This window comes from Galeopterus variegatus, unplaced genomic scaffold (genome assembly GCF_000696425.1).
Source record: "Galeopterus variegatus unplaced genomic scaffold, G_variegatus-3.0.2 Scaffold3997, whole genome shotgun sequence".
NCBI classification, from domain to species: Eukaryota; Metazoa; Chordata; class Mammalia; order Dermoptera; family Cynocephalidae; genus Galeopterus; species Galeopterus variegatus.
Window position 1 is genome coordinate 131540 of NW_007730108.1, and position 19199 is coordinate 150738.

General features: G+C 40.6%; 1 protein-coding gene across 2 annotated transcripts in view; it reads right to left on the bottom strand.

Moving 5' to 3' along the window:
• The window catches only part of ARPC1A (actin related protein 2/3 complex, subunit 1A, 41kDa), a 33599-nt gene that overhangs the window by 4063 nt on the left and 10337 nt on the right, over positions 1–19199 (bottom strand). For both annotated transcript variants that reach the window (XM_008586481.1, XM_008586480.1), the window contains exons 3-8: positions 17121–17225; positions 11583–11805; positions 6524–6631; positions 4206–4418; positions 1314–1389; positions 900–1093 (exon numbers count right to left, since the gene is read on the bottom strand). In XM_008586481.1, the coding sequence (XP_008584703.1) occupies positions 900–1093; positions 1314–1389; positions 4206–4418; positions 6524–6631; positions 11583–11805; positions 17121–17225 (919 nt within the window). The remainder of the gene's footprint in view (positions 1–899; positions 1094–1313; positions 1390–4205; positions 4419–6523; positions 6632–11582; positions 11806–17120; positions 17226–19199) is intronic.

The following is a 19199-nucleotide window of genomic DNA, read 5'->3' on the forward strand; positions in this document are numbered from 1 at the left end:
AGACACAAAAAAAGACAAAAAGGAAAAAAAAAAAAAAAAAAGAATAATTCTCTCAAAGAGAAAGTCTAGAGGTTTCCATCATTCCTCCCACCATCAACACTGCAATAAAAGTCTCTCAACACAAAAGGTTTAGTCAAAAAGAGAAAATCCTGTGGTACTCAATTTGAAACACAATAATTTATATGAAGAATATATACCAGCCAGCTGCCAAATAAATAAATAAGAATATATTACATTTCTCTTCTAGACTGAAAAAAAAGCAAACTTTCTGGACAAAACATAATTCTATTGTCTCATATAACCACATATGCCTGGTGAAAAATCAGTCAAGACACTGCTCAGCTTTGACATAGTGATGCTAAGGAATTGTTTCCCTAATTCAGTGATCGTCTTACTTGTATATACTACTTGAAATCCATGGTTGAAATGATAGCTAGGGTTACCTTTTCAAACAGGATGTAACTATACTGCCTGTCATGTGTTCACTACCAGAGGAACACAGCATTCAGGAAGATCTCCTTTTGCCTTTTCTTGTTGAGAAAGTAAGCCCTGGGAAGAGGCTGCCCTGACAGGCCCCACCACCTTGCAGTCTGCAATAGGATCTGCACTTGTCCTGTTGGATGCCTTGTACCATCTGCACCTTGAAGGACAGAATGACTAGGGGGTGGCGGTTCACTCTCTGTCATAAGCTGAAAATAAGAGCCTGGCAGTTGGGAAGATACAGACATCTCACTGTTCTTGTTCCTGAAGGGATGTCTGGGCCTGCAGTACATACAACTATTGTAGAAACCCAGTCAGGAAACATCGAGGGGAAGGAGGTTATCTTGGTCACCTAACCACTTCTTTACAGATGGTTAGGGCCCTGGCTACAGGGGCCCCCGATGGCTGATGGCACCTACGTGATGCTATTCTGGTGCAGTGTCTCCAAGGCTGTATTGCGGTCCTCAGTTGTAGCCCTCTTGTCCATGTTGCGGAAGCGTTCCATGGCAGACATGTTGCGCTGAATGCTCTGTTTTGGAATGTCTAGCTTGGAGACAAAGGTCAAGCAGCCACGGTCATCATAGTTAAAGAGCATCGGGCAGCAGTCATGGCCCTGAAACAAGACATCAGTCAGCCCCTGGAGGACATGTTGCCCACCTACCAACTCCTCAGCAGAATGTTCACCACTACAGGCATTTCTTACTCTTAAAAGCTAGCTATGTTTCTTCTAAAAGGCTGTTCTACTTTGTGCTAGTATGACAGAGCACGCATTGTTCCTGATCTGGGGAATTACACACAGTGCACTATAAGGAAGAATGAAGAGAAATACTTACAGCAGCTACAACGCTATTCTCCGAGACAAATGATACACTCAGGAGTGGCAGGAACTCTGTTTTCAGAGTTGAGACCCTGAACACAAGAACACTTGTTACACCAAGATGAAATGAACCACGCAACTTCTTTACAGACACAGAAAATGACAAAGGACCCATTCACACAGGGGCTTCTGCAGTATCAACAAACACTTATGTTTAAAAGGAGCCTCATGACCTCTATTTGTAGGAATCTTAAGCATCAGGCAGCCCTGAGGCGACCTTTGGAAACTGAGGCCTTCACCCCTCCTGTGCTCCGCCCCATTCTGAGGTCCCTCCCACTCAGGACAAACTGGTTCCCAGGGAGCTTTTGTTCTTCCTGTCTGTGCCCCTCGCGCCCTTCCACCCTCAGCACTGGCTCTGTTCCTCTTGCTCATCCAAAGTCCACCCCAGGCTTTGAAGCTCAGCTCTGATGAGATCACCTCCATGAAGCCTTCCTGGGCCACTTCAGCCTGAAGTGGCTTCTCCTTTCTCTTATCTCCTAGAGTTCTTACTGTCACTATCGCTGGAGTGAATGCCCTGTGCTGTAATCCTTCCTCTGCCTGTGCTTATCAGGGCTCTTAAAGGGCTGTGACCACACAGATATGCACTGTGAGACACTGTGTTGGGAACCAGAGCTACCAAGACAAACAAAACACAATCTGAGTCAGCCAGGAGCTCAAACTGGGATGGGCTGTGTGTGTGCACATGTATGTGTGTGCATAATAGTTATTTGTTCCTGTACCTGGCAAAAGGTTATGGCAAGCAAACACATTAGTTGGTGAACTAGTGGCACCTAACTCCATGCAAAAGGTGATGCATTTTGAAAGCTAACTGTATATGTCTCAGAAGACCCCTTAATAAAGTTGGTAATGCATCATCTTAGGTCCTTACTGTAATATACTTGACTTTTACAACATGAAATATTTATGTTGGAGAAGGGGAAGGGTGAGGGTGTAATCTAACTTACAGGACTGGAAAAAGCAAATAATAAGAAAATACATTGGTAGACAGGGACTTGTAATAAGCATATGCTAAGAATTTACTATGTGTTACAAGAAACCATATAAAAAAATCAAATATGCTGGCATCAAAATATCAAATTATTATTGAAGGTCAAAAAGCAAATTACTGTACAAAATGTAAAACATAATCCCATTTGTGTTAAAGATGAAAAGATATATAAGTGCCTATAAATGTATAGAAATCTTCTGGAAGACTACATTTATAATGGGGCTGAAATCTTTAAAAAAACAAAATTAAGGGCCAGCCGGTGTCTCACTTAGGGGAGTGTGTTGCTGATAATACCAAGGCCAAGGGTTCAGGATCCCTATATAGGGATGGCCGGTTAGCTCACTTGGGAGAGCGTGGTGCTGACAACACCAAGTCAAGGGTTAAGATCCCCTTACCAGTCATCTTTTAGAAAAACAAACAAACAAAACAAATTAATGGGCTGGCCAGTTAGCTCAATTGGTTAGAGCTAAACCTTACAATAACTCATTCTTTTCAGTGTTGTCCCAGACTCCAGAATCATAGTCAGAATGACTGTGGTCCTCTGGGTAGAATGCTATCAGCCAGATAAAACAGACATGGGCCAAACATGAACACAGCAACTCCTTGAGAAATAAATAAATAGTGTCATAAATACAAAAGAACAACAAAAAAGTGGTTAGAGTTTGGTGTTACAACACCAAGGCCAAGGATTCAGATCCCCAGCCAGCCACCGAAAACCAAAAACCTCACCACATTTAATTTTTTTTTTTTTCCTTTTTCTCTTTTTGCGTGACCGGTAACGGGATCGCAACCCTCAGTGTCGCGCCCGTACCGTGACCGGCAATGGGATCGCAACCCTCAGTGTCGCGCCCGTACCGTGACCGGCAATGGGATCGCAACCCTCAGTGTCGCGCCCGTACCGTGACCGGCAATGGGATCGCAACCCTCAGTGTCGCGCCCGTACCGTGACCGGCAATGGGATCGCAACCCTCAGTGTCGCGCCCGTACCGTGACCGGCAATGGGATCGCAACCCTCGGTGTCGCGCCCGCACTGCGCTCAACCAGTGAGCGGACCGGTCTCTATATGGGATGCGAACCCTCGGCGGTTGCAAGCGCCGCACTCTACCGAGTGCGCGCCACCGGGCCGGCCCACCACATTTAATTTTTTAGGAAAAAAATATCATCTCTGGAATGTCATGTTTTGCTGCCACCATACATCCAATGTGACTTATTCTCGATACATCAGCTGGCAAGTTGCAAAATCTTTAACAGTGAGTTACCTTTAGCTGCCAAAGGAAAAGGATTCACCAGGAAAGAACAAAGATTCATAAGAGGAAAAGGACTACATCCAACATATAATGGGCAGCTATGAACTCTGATGTCTGATAAAGTTCTTGAAGGCAGAGCAGGCACCCCACTCACAAATGAATCATCACTATTTCAGTGCTGCCAGCATACACCAGGTTAAGCGTTATTGAATGGATGTCTCAAATTAATGGAGTCACACCACACAGTGAGAACATATCTCCTATTTAATTTAAGGTCAGTGGATGACATTTACATGTCATAAAGAATTCAGAGTAACAGACTATACTGGCCATCTTGAAGGGATGTTTATCAGTAGCAAACCAGGAGGTTTCTTCAAAGGAATCATCATCAGTACTTTCATTAAGAAATGCTTCCGGATGTTAAGACCTAATTCTTTAAAATTTCCCAAACCAATCATTTAAATATGCATCTGTAACCTTAAAGGCTGCCTTGTAGTTCTGTTTGGGAGTTTTATGCTTGTGTCCTGTACCCAGGAATGAGCAGCCTTAGCCCAAATGGTGAGAGATCCTAGTCCCTACTCCCCATGTTCCAAACAAAGGGTAAAATACTCACTGCACACTTTTTGAGGCATCAGCAACAGACACAGTGCTGTCATGGCTGACCCAGGCCAGGCGGCTCCCACTGGCAGAGAAGCTGACCCCATGGACCCAGCCACCAGTGCCACTGCCACCAAACTCTGACATCAGCTGACCAAAAGGCATCTTGTTGCCCCAGGGTGTACTGGCTGGCTTTTCATCTACTTCTTTAATGTAAGCAGAAAACACTCTGCAGTTTAAAGGACAGGGAGAGAGGGAAAAAGCAGATGAAAATATATGTGTACAGAAATAGGCCACAGGCAACTACTAGAAGGTATTCCAGACATAAAGAGGTTGACTAGTAAAAGAAAAAACAAAACATGATGGACAAGTTCAGATACACAAACCTCTTGTGACAAAGAATGGTTCTAAGGGCTGCCTACAGGCCAATCTATGTTTGGCAAACCCATACTCAATCCACAGAGATTCATGAAACACCCACTGTGTGAAAGGCTCTAGGTGCTCCAAGGGCATGGTTCCATCCTTCCCTCATGGACTGCACATTCTGGGGAGACCTTGCTGTCCCATCCCTCCTTTGCCCATGTCAGACCTTGCTACGTGACCTCAGCATTCTTTCCTGTCTACTTCCACCATCATCCCATACAGTCAACGGTAGGAGAGAGGAAACTACCTGCCACCCCACAACAAACCAATGGCATTAACCCATTTAAAGGCAGAAACCCAAAGAGAAAGCCAAGGGAGGCCAGTGAGGAAGAATGGGCAGGCTACATAATGCTGTCAGGTGATGGGCGTAATAACTTCTGGGCAGGGTTCCCCCAACCCTCAGGCTCAATGACCAGTCTCTGTGGCTGGAACAGTCTGGGGTAAGGTGGGTCCTTTACAGCTGGGTATCCTCAGTCTTTTTCTAACTCGCTTCCTTTATCTAATTCCGTGCAGCTCTGTGTGAGATGTTTTTGGCCCAGGGTTAGAAAGTGAAAGGGACAAAGGAGAACAGTTGGAAATCTACTCTTTTGGTCCCTTTTGCACACCAATGCTGTTTCTACTTTGACCATCTTCTTCTCTTCAGAAAACTTCTAAATCTAAATCCTCCCTAAAATAACCAGGTATTCCCCTCCACCTCCCCCACCAAATGACAATGGCAGCAGAAGCTCTGTAAGAGGCAGGGCATTAGAGTTCCAGAGGCCAGTGAGCTATCTGTAATTTTGATGATGTGACATTAGAGACCTTGTGTTGTAAATCAGCATCACAACAGCAACTGCTTTAGCCACAAAAGGCCAAGAAAAAAACGGTGGTTGTTCTCACCTACCAACTTAAGAATGCAAACGGAATAGACCCTTACCCACAGTACTACAAGTAAAAGTTACCTGTGGAAATTAATATTAACAAAAACTCGCAACCTATTTTTACAACCAGATTTTTCAGACATACAAGAATCCAAGTAGTATGGTTTAGTGTCACCTAGTTCCATTTTCCAAGGGAGCTTGAATGAAGCTGGATAACAGATCACACATAACAAAACTCCAGAACATAAAGTGCCTTTATACTACCATAACCCCATTCCGACAGCCAAATTCACACAATCTTTTTTTAAAAAAAACCTTGGGGTATTCAGGAATACCTGGATATAAATTACTAGCCAGGTTTTCTGGAAATTCTCCACATAGCTACTGAAGAAAGGTGCATCCGATCTCGCAATGCACCATGTAATCAACTTGAAGCAACATTTATTTGCTTTCCTTTCAGCTAAGGGGGAAAAAAGCCTTCCTGATAAAGAACAACTTTAAAAAGCAATTACATGGTTTTATCCTTAAAGCTCTTAACAAAGTGGTTGCATTTCTTCTAGCCTCATGCTAATGACAAATAAAAAGCTTTAACTGAAAACTACAGGACAATAATAGCTCAGCAGTGCACTTTCTAGCTATGCTTTGTTAATCTTAGTTTCACTCTGGAATTTGCAGAGTCTGCTGCCTGGAAAATAAAATGAGAAATAATACCGTAGAGAAAGACAGGAGAGAGAAAGGGAGAGGGAGAAAGAGAGCACATGCTAATCCTCCATTCTAAACTACAATGTTCTGCCTAAGGCAAACTTCCCTGCTGTGCCCTTGCACCTCCCTCCCACCCCACTTCCAAGTCTACTTCTTTCTACCTCAGAGAGGCATGCACCAGCTCCTTTAATCACTACACACTAGCTCCTTTTCTAGATCATAAGCTCCTGATGTCATTTGAGTCCCTCAACAGTGCCTAGCACAGTACCTTGCAAAGAAAAGGAACCTTATAAATATTGAAGGACAAATAAAGAACAGCTTAAATTTATAGATTCTCATTTGGTCCCACCTGCATTTGAAGTCACATGATCCTGCTGCCAGCAAAACATTGTTGGGATGCCAATCCAAACTGAGGACTGTGGAGCGAATTGGCTTTTTAATGTGCTTGCTCACCCACCTACAGGAGGACAAAACCTTTTAGTTTATCCACACATTAAGCACCAGTCCCCAAATGACCTACAAATGTGTGTCAGGTGAAAACACCTAAGAATGGTTCTTACATTGGCCACCAGGTCTGTCAGAGACAAGGCGCATTTCTAAAGGATAGAGAGAACCATAAACAGTCACTTCTGTTTTCCTGTCTTTTAGGTTTTGACATTCTCATCAGAGCAGCTGGTTTCCAGGAGTCCTCATTAGTAAGTACACCTATTGATTAACTCTAGTACTGCCCCATGGAATTTCAGATTACATATGACATTAAGCTTTGAGATAAAAATTAAAGTTTGAAATTACTTGAATTTTTATTATAAAGACTCTGTGATTTCTTATTCCATTCTGGGTTAATTTTGGGTCGTAAAGCAGCTTAATCTCCTTTAGAAGTCTCCACGAGGCTACAAATTCTTTTTATTTTTTTCCCAGAGAACTCACAACCAGGAAATTAGAAGAACCTCTTGTTGGAGATTAGTTTCTAATTCTCTAGTGTCATTCAAAAAAGATTACTTATGTTTATGATCAGTCATTTTTTGGCTTAACTAATTGAATTTTAAATACTCCAAAACTGCTGTTTAAAAACCAATCATGTCCAGTTGTTCAAGAGTTGAGAGACTTAGTATTAAGCCAAATGCCTTTCCTTGAATGCTAAACTACTTTTCTATAGAATCTTTTTCTTAGAAATTGTATGAAAAAGTTCATTCTGAAAAAGACAATATTCTGAATTGTTTTATAAGTTTTTTTAATTGAGAAAAAGACTATATTCTGAATTGTTTTATAAGTTTTTTTTAATTGAGAAAAAGACAAGCAAAATAATAAGTAGTTCATATGATTGAATCATAGGCTTCTGAGGTTTTTAATTTTAAAAATTAAAAAAAATTTTTATTAGCATATTCATTGTTACAGATCATACTTATTCTTTTTTTTTTTTCCTTTTTGTCTTTTTTCGTGACCGGCAACGGATCGCAACCCTCAGTGTTGCGCCCGTACCGGGCCGGGACCGGCAAGGGATCACAACCCTCGGTGTTGCTCCCACCCCTCGCTCAGCCAGTGAGCGGCCGGTCTGTATGTGGGATCCGAACCCTCGGCGGGAGCGCCACCGCGCTTCCCAATCGGCGCACTATAGCAGTGCGCCACCGGGCCGGCCCCATACTTATTCTTTATGCCCCTTATCTAGTCTCTCCCCCTTTCCCCCTCCCCCTCTAATAACCATAGATTTGTTCTCTCCGTCTAATAGATTAACTGTTCCTCTGTTGGTCTGTTGCCTAGATGATCTGTCCAGTACTGAGACAGGTGTTATCAAATCCTCCCCTATTATTGTACATCAGATGCTTCTTCTATTACTCTGGAGTGTGCTTCTGTGCTTTGTGGGGAAAGAGGGCCTCTTCTTCTTTTTTTTTTTTTTTTCCCGTCTCCGCTGGTGCCTCTCCTTGTGTCAATGAAGTTGAGTCTGGTGTGCCATCTGCACAGTGGCTGTGACTGCTGGTATAGAGACTGCCACTTTTGCAGCAGCCATGGCAATTGATGGGCTACCTGAGTGAAAATGGTGTTTTTTATGTGCTCCTTACTTGGTTGTGGCTGGGTTTGGCTTCCCCTTGCTCCATACCTCAGGCCTCTGGTGGGGCCCTGGGGCAGTGGCAGCAACTTGCCTAGTTGTGGCTAGGTTTGGCTTCCCCTGGCTCTATGCCTCATTCTAATATGTTGTTGCAGAGCATTTGGTGGGGAAGGGAAGGGGGATATGAAATAGGGTGGGAAGAGGGGGAAGGAAGGGGAGCATGATCAAGGCCCATGCCCCCCCCCCCATTACGGCCGGGGAGAACTGGGGGGCTCGGGTGGGAAGAGGGGGAAGGAAGGGGAGCATGATCAAGGCCCGTGGCCCCCCCCCATTACGGCAGGGTAGACTAGGGGGCTTCCAGTGGCAGCTGGGCTGGATGCAGATGTCAGGGGGATGTGGCTGAAGCCCTCAGCACCCACAGTGCCCCAGCTCAGGGGCCTGGGGCGCTTCCTGCAGCAGCTCAGTGGTCGCTGCTGGGCTGGCTGTGGATGTTGGGGGTGTGTGGCTGAGGCCCCCCACCGCTCCAGCTTGGGACCCCTGGGCACTTTCTGCAGCAGCTTGGTGGTTGTTGCTGGACTGGTTGTGGATGTCTGGGGGGCATGGCCAGGGATGTTGTCCTCCCACCGCCCCAGCTCAGGAGCCCAGGATGCTTCCTGTGGATGCTTGGTGGTCATTGATGGGCTGGTTGTGGATGTTGGTGGTGCAAGGCTGAGGCCCTCAGCCTCTCACCGCCCTGTCTCAGGAGCCTGGAGTGCTACCACTGGTGGCTAAGTGGTCATCGCTGGGCTGGTTGCAGATGTCGGGGGAGCATCGCTGAAGCCCTTGGCTCCCAACCGCCCCAGCTTGGGGGCCTGTGGTACTTTCTGCAGCAGCTTGGTGGTTATCACTGGGCTGGTTGCGGATGTCTGAGGGGCATGGCTGAGGACACTGGCCCCCCACCACCCTGGCTCAGGAGCTCAGGGTGCTTCTAGCAGTGGCTCGGTGGTTTCACTAGGCTGATTGTGGATGTTGGGGGTATGTGGCTGAGGCCCTTGGCCCTCCCCCATCCCTGTCTTGGGAGCCCAGGGTGCTTCTGGTCCTTCTAGATTTTACAGGTGTTCTTTGGTGGTTTTAGACCTTTACTAGTTAACATCAAACTTTGTCTCTGATCTGCAAGTATTTTGTTTTTTCTTTCAGTTCTGTGTTGAATTATTTGCTGTTTCCACTACTTAAACTCTGCACTGGAACTAATTTGTTATCCTTTGCTTACTTCTAAAATGGAGGAACTTCCTGTGGGGACCAGCACTTGAGTCCTGTAGTTGAGCTAAGCTAAATTGTTGTTTTGCTGCTGATTCCCTGGGGAAGGCTTTTTGTGCAGCTCAGGTTTTAACGGCTGACCTTGTATGTACTTCCAGGTCTTGTGAGGTCTGATACACCCAAGTTGCATGGAAACTCTGGTTTGAGCCTGAGTCTCTTCAGTAAACTGCATCCCCTACAAGTTCTATATTCCTGACCAGTCTCCACTGAGTGTTCCTGTACTGATTGGAGGTCAGATCAGCTGTCCATGCTTTACACCATTGTTTCCCCAGCATGCCCATCTCCCCCGCTGCTCGCACTCCACACACTTCACATGGGATAGGCTGTGCGCTGGTCCCCTGCGATGACTCACCAGCTTCTGAGTGGTTCCTTTTTTCTGTTGTTTGTGGCTCCTCGCTCCTATGTGGGTCCATAGGAACCCTGTTAGTGGTCGTGCTAGCCTGGGGGCCAAGGCCCTTTTCTCCCCAGCCACCTCCAAGCAACTTCATAGGAAGGGTACAGGTGTGGCTTTTGCCAGCTTTTGTTCTGTGTGCTCACCAGCTCCAGCCTTCCAGTGGCCGGGGCTCAAAATGGTGGGAGCGATCCTTTCTTTCCCTCATAGTGGCTTTTCCTGCCTTCATGAGCTCCGTAGGTCTCTCCTCTTCCCCTGAGCTCTAGCAGCCCCAGCTTGGCTGTCATTGCTTTTCAATAGTTGTAAATTGGTTGATTTGTGGTAGAGAGTGATACTGGGGATTATCTATTCTGCCAGTTTAACCAGAAGCCTCTGTGAGAGATTGTTTTAAAGTACTGTACTCATATCATACCAATGAAATATTGTTCTACAGCTCAGAAACTACCCAGAATATACAACTTGTTCAAAGACAATACCCTGTACCGCAGTAAAGTCCAATTTACCTATAATTGAGACTATTTTTCAATGAATAAAAGTGTAAACAATTACTGAGGTTGAAGTTTAGTCAGGAAGAATAGTTTCCTGTATAAATTAATAAGACTGCAGAGATTATTAACAGGCATAAGATTAGACATGTAGAAATATTAATTATTTCTTATCTACTCTTTAGAATAAACCTTCCAAATGATTTCTAGTAGACAATGTTTTGTTATCCTTATTTTTTACATATGCTTGAAAGAAAAATGCATGTCTTGAACTCACAATTCAATCTTGTTGCAAATTCAGACTTTCTTTCCAAAGGATAAATATTTCTGAGGTTTTACTAAATTACAAATGAACATGATAATCCTTCCTTTCACTGTTTCAGCAGAATACTAATAGTAAGACCACTATAAAGAATAATGTGTACCCTGCTATGTTTAGTAGAAACATAAACAGTGCCAGTTTTGTACTAAATGACAATTACATGCTGAAGGATATTTACACCCTCATTCTGAATGCATGCCAGGTAGAATAGAGTTCTTTTCCTATCAAAACAGCAAGAAGTCGTAGTTAAAATAAGTTACTTAGCCATAAAATAAACCTCTGTATTCTGATTAGCTCAGCTACAAGTGACTTATAAAAAAAGTACAACAGCCTAATTATACTTCTAAGATTCCGGTGAATTTTTACTTCAATGGTTTAAACAAGCAAAATATTACACAAAGACATAGATTTGGTTAGTGAATAAGCTTTAAATAAAGGAGAACACTGTTATCTGTAAGAATTGTAGAAATTTTAAGTGAATAGGTATAGTGAGAAAAAAATTATTCCTCAGGGCACTGAGACTCTTTCAAATTTATGATTTATATGTCAGAGTAAGAAAACGGCAATGTGGGCATCAGAGTGAGAATAGTAGTAGCATCTTGCTGAATAAACAAGACAGGACATCAGAACATGGAAACAATAGCTCCATATTAATATGAAGAAGATGTGAGATGTGACTCAATATGCACATAAGAAGGAAAAATGCTCAGTTAGAATGAAGAATTTCACTGGGGGAAAAAAATCTCCAGATGAGGAAAAATTGGAGTTACAGTTAAGCCTTCACATAGGGCCTGAAGAAGTCACCAAGAACACAGCAATCCAAATGTAAATTCTATAGAGAGAAATAAAAAAAGTTCTGATGCTGCTCACCAGTCATTTTCAGACTCGAAGTAACAAACAGAAATGAGTCGTGCTCCACTTCCCACGGCAAATTTGTTTTCTAGAGGGGACCACTTCACAAAAGTGGCTGCACGATTAATTCTCAGGATCACCAGGGTTGGCTTCCAGACACCATCTTTCTGACTCCAGACATAGGCATTTCGGTCTGCCCCACAAGTGACGATGCGGTCGCTCTTGGGAGCCCAGTCAATACCTGCAAGTGAGACGTGGGTCATTTGCTTTGCCCAGTCAATCACAACTGACTGTAGTACAGGCAGGTGGGCCTGGTACCATCCTCCCCGCATCTATAGTCCTATCACCACCTCACACAAAGGCAAGGCTATTTCTCTGCAAAGTGTCTGAGACTCAGTATCCCCTATGAGGCCAGGTAGAACCTGATATTGTTTTATAAGGCAATTTTATAATTGCACAGTTTACAAAACTAAGTGGAGGCATTCTTTCCACCCACTCACAGCTTTCTAAAGATCCTAAAGTTCTGAAGATCCATTACCTTTTTTTCCCACTTTATTAGATTTTTTTGCCTGAAAACAATTTTATCCATTCATTAACAGTCCTCATTACTTAATATTAACCGAGTCTGCTACATGGCATTCAACCAAAACAGCACACACGGTAAATAAAAATAATCTTCAGTATAAAGAGGGATAAATTGTGATTCATAAAATATCCTTCTGAAGGTCAAAGTCAGTTAAACCACCCTAAGTACCTTTTCTACATGACGCAGTTTCTGTGAAAGAATCCTAGAGTATCTTTGCATTTAAACTAAGAAAATACCTAAATATGAAAGATTTATTTTTCTTATTTGGCCAGACTTTTACTTATTTTGTACCTCTGTGAAAGATCCCAAAGTCAAGGTTAATTTGTTATAGACCAAGAGCAAAATTTACTATGACCCAGCCATTTTATATTTATTAAGGAGGTATTTTCTATAAATATAATTTCACATTGAAAAGTACAGAAATATTACTAGTAAACTTTTAATATAGATATCTCCCTAAAAATTAATTAGCATTCTTAACATTTATATGGAAAAAAGAGGATTAGAAATCAAAGCCTCCATTAATCTTAAATTACAGCGACTTCAGTAGTATGAAGAGTTTATCCATTCACTTACCTATATTAAGAGTCAGGTCAATTGTTTGTCCCACAGAAGGGAAAAAAATATGAGGGACTGTATTCTAAGTGATGTGTATTTTTAATTTTAAATCCATTCATTACAAGATTATTTTGCAGCCCTCTTTATAAGATTTTAGATTTTATTTTTAATTACAAAGGCAATACCCACACATTGTTACAAGACAAACATCACAAAGGGACATGCAGACAGTCAATAAATCCCTGTCCCCATTCTTTAGGTCTATATTTGTTTCTCCCCCCAAATAGTATATCATGGCAAAAATTTTCTCCTTTTTATAAATTAGTATCCATTATTTCAGGACACTGATCTTATAATTTCCTAAATCATCCCCCCATTGCTGAACATTTTATTGGTTTCCAATCATTTGTTAAAATATTAGCTTTTTTTTTTTTTTTTTTTGGCTGGCCGCATGGGGATCTGAACCCTTGACCTTGGTTTTATTAGCACCATGCTCTCTCAAGTGAGCTAACCAGCCAGCCTCACTTGTTAAAATAAATAAAATTGGAATTTTTAAACATGCAGAGCACATACCTTTTTGCTCTGGTTAAAATGATTTCTCTATGCTAAATTCTCAGAAGTGGGATATAAAATGCTTTTATGAATGTCTTCTTTTCCTATCTTGATTATAAGCCTATAATAACAATAGGAAGCGAGTCTTTGAAAATATTTATGGTGGGCAGACCCTAGGGTCTTGTTAAAATGAGGGATGGGAAGAGCAAATATTCAGTAAAAAGACAAATTCTCATCTCTTCCTAATTTAGCTTTGTCTCTTTTTTCCTGTTTTCTTGCCATCAGAAGACTTTAAAGAAAAGGGAGGAGAATCAAGTAAGTACCCTCTTTACTGACAAACTTTATCTCAGGGTAACCAAACAGCAGATGAAGGGAATTTTCTTTTTTTAATAAAAGTATTCCAGCTAATAGAGAAGAAATGGTAGATCTAGAATATCACTATTTTACAGCTACTGTTGAACTAATGGATATAGGTATTGATCACCAAAAGTTTCTATCACAAAAAGAAAGACAACTAGACATTATGTGCCTCCTTCAGTAAAGAAACCTACCACCTAACTTCAACTAGCAATTGACAGGAAATACAAAGGACAGAGGAATATGTAAAACACCATGAGCCTATAATCAGTAAAATCCAGGCTCTGGGAAACACTATAGGACAAACAACCCAATTTCTCAATTTTCTTTTTTTTTTTTTCCTTTTTGTCTTTTTTACTGACCGGTAACGGGATCGCAACCCTCGGTGTCGCGCCCGTACCGGGGGGGCGGGGGGACTGGCAACGGGATCGCAACCCTCAGTGTTGCGCCCATACCGCGCTCAGCCAGTGAGCGGGAACCGGTCTCCACATGGGATCCGAACCCTCGGCGGGAGCGCCGCCGCACTCCCAAGCGGCGCACTTCTCCAGTGCACCACGGGCCGGCCCTTAATTTTCTTAACAAATAAATTGCAAAGGAAAGAGAAGAAAGTGAACCTGTAACAAAACAGAACAAAAAGGCTTAAAAAACATATGAACTAAGCACAACATGTGTGTACCTTATTTGGATCCAATAATCAATTAAAAGTCATTGATTATTATTAAACAATTATTGGTTATTATTAAAAAGAAGAATACTTACCTTTTAGAGATACAAACTGAAATATGAAATGATAATATCTGACATGTACTGAAAAATAGTACAGGAAGGGATAAAGTGAGTGAAGAAGAACAAGATTGGCTATGAGCTGATAATCGTTGAATCTGGGTGACGGCTGTAAGGGACTCATTAAACTATTCTATTTTTTTATCTGTTTAGAATTTTCTGTAATAAGAGGCTTTTTAAAAAGGAGGAGTGATCACCCAAAAGAATAAACTCACAGAAAAAAACCCCCAGAACTCTGATATCCCTTTTATGTTTACCACACTTCTTTTCTCTGTAGTACAGATTAGAGTGCTACACTTCTACACTCTACACTTCTAGAGTGCTTCAGAAGATCTTTTTTTCCCTACAGTTAATATCTTTCTGAGAAAATAAGTCTGATCCTTGGTCCCTGTCACAGTTATATTTAGATTTTTCCAATAAGTTTTTTAAGATCTAAAAAATGCCATTTGAACATTTAGACAGAAAACAGGTCCAATTTCACAGAACCCCAAAAGAAAAGTAGAGGAGAAAAAGGACATAACTAAATATTTCACATTTTTGGCTATCTCTTTGTTCTTTCATCTTAGCCTTTTCTCATAAAAGCATTTCCTAATGCTAAAATTCCTATTTAAAATATGAGTGTTCTTATTCTAAGGCTATAAGGCCATTGGCAAAAGGACTTAAAATAGGCCAAACCTAACAGCAATAAGGTCATGGGAAAGCAATAGCAATAAAAATAGAAATGATGTCTTTGGTGCTAGTTCGGTAATAAATTCAGCTCCCAGTGATCATGAACATCATATACAAATCATGGTAAAAGCAAGAAGGGTGGTCATGAGTTTTTGCCTGGGGAATGCAAGACTTCTATAAAGAATGAGGAATGTCAAAACATGTTAAGCTCTTCTCTGATTTGAGCAAGGATATCTTTAAGCTAATCGGTATTTTAGGGAATCAGAGGCAAAATTCTAGGGTCCAATTAAAAGAAAAAAAAAAAAAAACCAACACTACAATAAGTCCCATTGCTGACCACTTAAAATGCAAATGTCACAGTGAGGAGAAACAAAACCCAAGATGGCAGCAGTGAGAAATTAGTACTTGAAAAGTTATGGAGAATAAATATTGATCTGCTCAGCCAAATTGTTGAAAGCAAGTGGCTGAGTGAACTCTGCCAAAAAACAGGATAAAAAAGAAACCATAATAGTAAGGATCAAAGAGCAAAGAGTTCTCTCTGAACAGACCAGTAAGTGAATATGAGTTTTTAAAAAATGGCCAGACATGATTTAACAAAGCTATAAATTCTCTTGAAATTTGGTTTCTAAATTTAGTTTACTAATTTCTGAAAACCATGGTAAAAAGTTCTCCATTTTTACCTCTTACTCCTCCTTCTCATTTGACTTTGCTTAATAAAACTGAGCACTATTCTGCTTGCCACCTCTATCCATCTATTCATTGCTAGTTTTTGTCAAAGACGAAACTTAACGTTTCAGGAACCTGCTTAAAGCCACATGCTTTAAGATCCAGTCTTCTATAAGTCAACAAGAGCAGACAAAAACTCAATGGAAAAATGGTCAGGAGTTAAGAACGGAAAAGCCTCAAAAAAGAAAACTCAGATGGCTAACACACATCTGAAAGTATGTTCAATCTTTCAATTAATCAGGAAAACACAACATCAGACAGTCTGATCATATCGAGTATGTGTGAGATAAGGGAAAATGGGCACTCCTACACAGGGCTGGAGGGAATAAAGGCAATCTGATGATGCCTAGCAAAGTTGAGGATGGTCATACTCCCATGGGTAACAAGTCTACCATCTACAAACACTCATACATATGTACAAAGAGATCTGTATACAGATGCTCTATTCAGCTCTTTAATGCAATATGGAAAAGCTGGAAACAACCTAAGCATCCTTCAGTGGAGGAAAGAATAAATACCTGAGGTATGAAATGTTAAATAGCAGTTAAAAGAAAGAAACTTGATCTAGATTTGCCAACATAGATAGACCTTGGAAACAATGCCGAATGCAAAAGCAAGCTGCAGGGTGCTATTTATGTAGTATTTAAAAATACTAGCCAGTAGCACTAAAGATTGCTTATGAATATATACACATGTATTAAAAGTATTAAAAATGGACTGGGATGATGTCATAGTAAATTACAGACTGACTTCTGGAGAAGATGAATAGGACTATTGGTGAAAGGGGACATTACCATTATATGGAATAACAGTCCTTATTGTATCCTTTTTCTTAAGTTTCCTGATACAGGAAAAAAGGTTGTCTCCTGGCACAGGAAAAGAGATGTTAATTCTGGTAGCAGATAATCTTTGTTACATTACTCTTGGTTCTTTTCAGTGGGAAAGTCTTCCTTGCCCCAAAAACAACACAAAGGAAACTTTTGGAAGACACCATGCTCACTCAGCACTTGGGAACACAGTTTGGCTCATGTTTTCATATTGTCTAGTTTTTGCTTTCATGTCTCATCTCCTAATCTAATCTCTCCAGTCCTCAGAGTAGGTTCTGTGCTTTCCATAACACTTACAGAGTGCTGTATACCAGATGGGCTACAACAAGTACTTAACAACTGTGATCATTATTATATCTTTTCAAATTTATAAAGATAACTCAGTAAGTGCTACACAACTTTAAATATTATGGGTGACTTGGTTTATTAGGCTTTACATAAACAGAAGAGTGATTAATGTGGAAATATCATACTAAGCTCATGGCTATCTTCCTTTACCTGTGATGTGTCCGTTATGCTCCTTGAGTTCATGAGCTTTCACCCACTGGCTCCCATTCTTCTTATAAATGTGCACTTCGTGATTATTGGGGCTAAGGGCAATCTCTGGAGAAAGAAGTCAATACAATAGTTAACACCTCAACTTGAAATTATCACCAAAAAAAAAAGGGATTATGTAACAGTTGTGATTTTTAAAACAGATTGAAGTTCCATTTAAACTGTGAGAAAAAACCAAACAACTGATTGAAATAAGTAATAGGAAAGCTATTTCAAAAAGGTGGTTCTCAAATTCAACCCTGGAGAATTCCTTTCATTATTTTACCTCTCCTTGGCCCCCCATATTTCAAAATGTTTTGTAGAAAAACTAAATTAAAAAATTCATTTTCCCAGAGACATATACAACTGTCCATTAAAGATTCTAACCAGTAAGAAATAAGCAATGTTACTCTGCTTAGCTGGAACAATTTTAGCTCACAGTAAAAATGTCTGACCTCTTAGTTTACCTGTGCAACATTATTAGAGATAAATATTTAATTTCTCTTAGACTTTCCAAAATGCTGCAAATAGCTTATAGACTCTCATTACTGCTGTCATGGACCCATGATGAAACCACTAGTTTATCAAAAAACTTCATTCTGCTGATAAGCTATATGAAAGATCTCCTTTACAATAAAACCAATATAAATAACAAAATAAAATTCTGTTTTCAAGAGAAATCTCCAGGACCAATAAGAGTATTATAATGGAAATGGATTTTTAAATATCTTTTTTTCTTTCTAGTTTATCCATTCTTTTTTTTTTTTGGCAGCTGGCCAATATGGGGATCCAAACCTTTTACCTTGGTGTTAGAACACTGCACTCTACCAACTGAGCTAAGCAGCCAGTCCTCATTCTTTTTTTAAAAAACACTGATTTTTTAAACTTAAAATCAGAATCTATGATCCAAACTTTAGGTCAATTATTTACCAGTTTCCCCATCTATATACTCACTTTTCCTCCCCTCCTTAGGAATGCTACATCTGTTTTACAGATGAAACTATCAACTAGATAAATATCTAGCACTAAAATCCTAAGACGTTAAGTGCTTTCTGGAAACCAGTTACATATTTCTCTAAATTTCTAAGATGCATGTAAAGATTTCAAAATAAAATCCAAATTTAAACCTGGAAAATGTTATGAATTTCAAATTATAATGTCATAAAAAAACTTTGATTTGATACATTGAATTTATCAAGTAGTTTAAATGAGGACAATGATAACTTGCACCTGTGTTAAAAATATAATTGGAAATACTTCGAAAACCTATTTTTAGATGGGAAAGTGGGAACAGATATAGAAAACTCAGCTATGAAGCTCTGTGAAATGATCACAAAACAGAAGCTATAGATTCAATATCCTGTCACATTACATATTTTCTACTACCCAATATAAAAACTCTAATCTATGCCTTCACTTCACACAACAATATCCTGGAGTATACTTTGTTCATGTACCAAGATTTATTTAAAAATAAAAGTTAACCATGTCTTTAAAAAGATAGTGAATCTACAGATTCAAAGCAATCCCTATGAAAATCTCAGCTGTTAATCAGGAGAAAGGGACACAGAAAAACCAAAACAATCTTGAAAAAGAACAAAGTTGAAACACACTTTTTGATTTCAAAACTTACTACAAAGCTACAGTAATCAAGACAGTGTGGTCCTGGAATTAGGATAAACATAAGGATCAATGGAATGGAATCGAGAGTCCAGAAATAAATTCTCATATTTATAGTCAATTGATCTTCAGCAACAGTGCCAAGACAATTCGATGGGGAGAGAAGATTCAACAAATGGTGCTGAGACAACTGGAAATCCACATGCAAAAGAATGAATTGGGGGCCGGCCCGTGGCTCACTCGGTAGAGTGCGGTGCTGATAACACCAAGGCCCCGGGTTCGGATCCCATATAGGGATGACCGGTTTGCTCACTGGCTGAGCATGGTGCTGACAACACCAAGCCAAGGGTTGAGATCCCCTTACCGGTCATCCTTATTTAAAAAAAAAAAAAAAAAAAAAAAAAAAAAAAAAAAAAAAAAAAA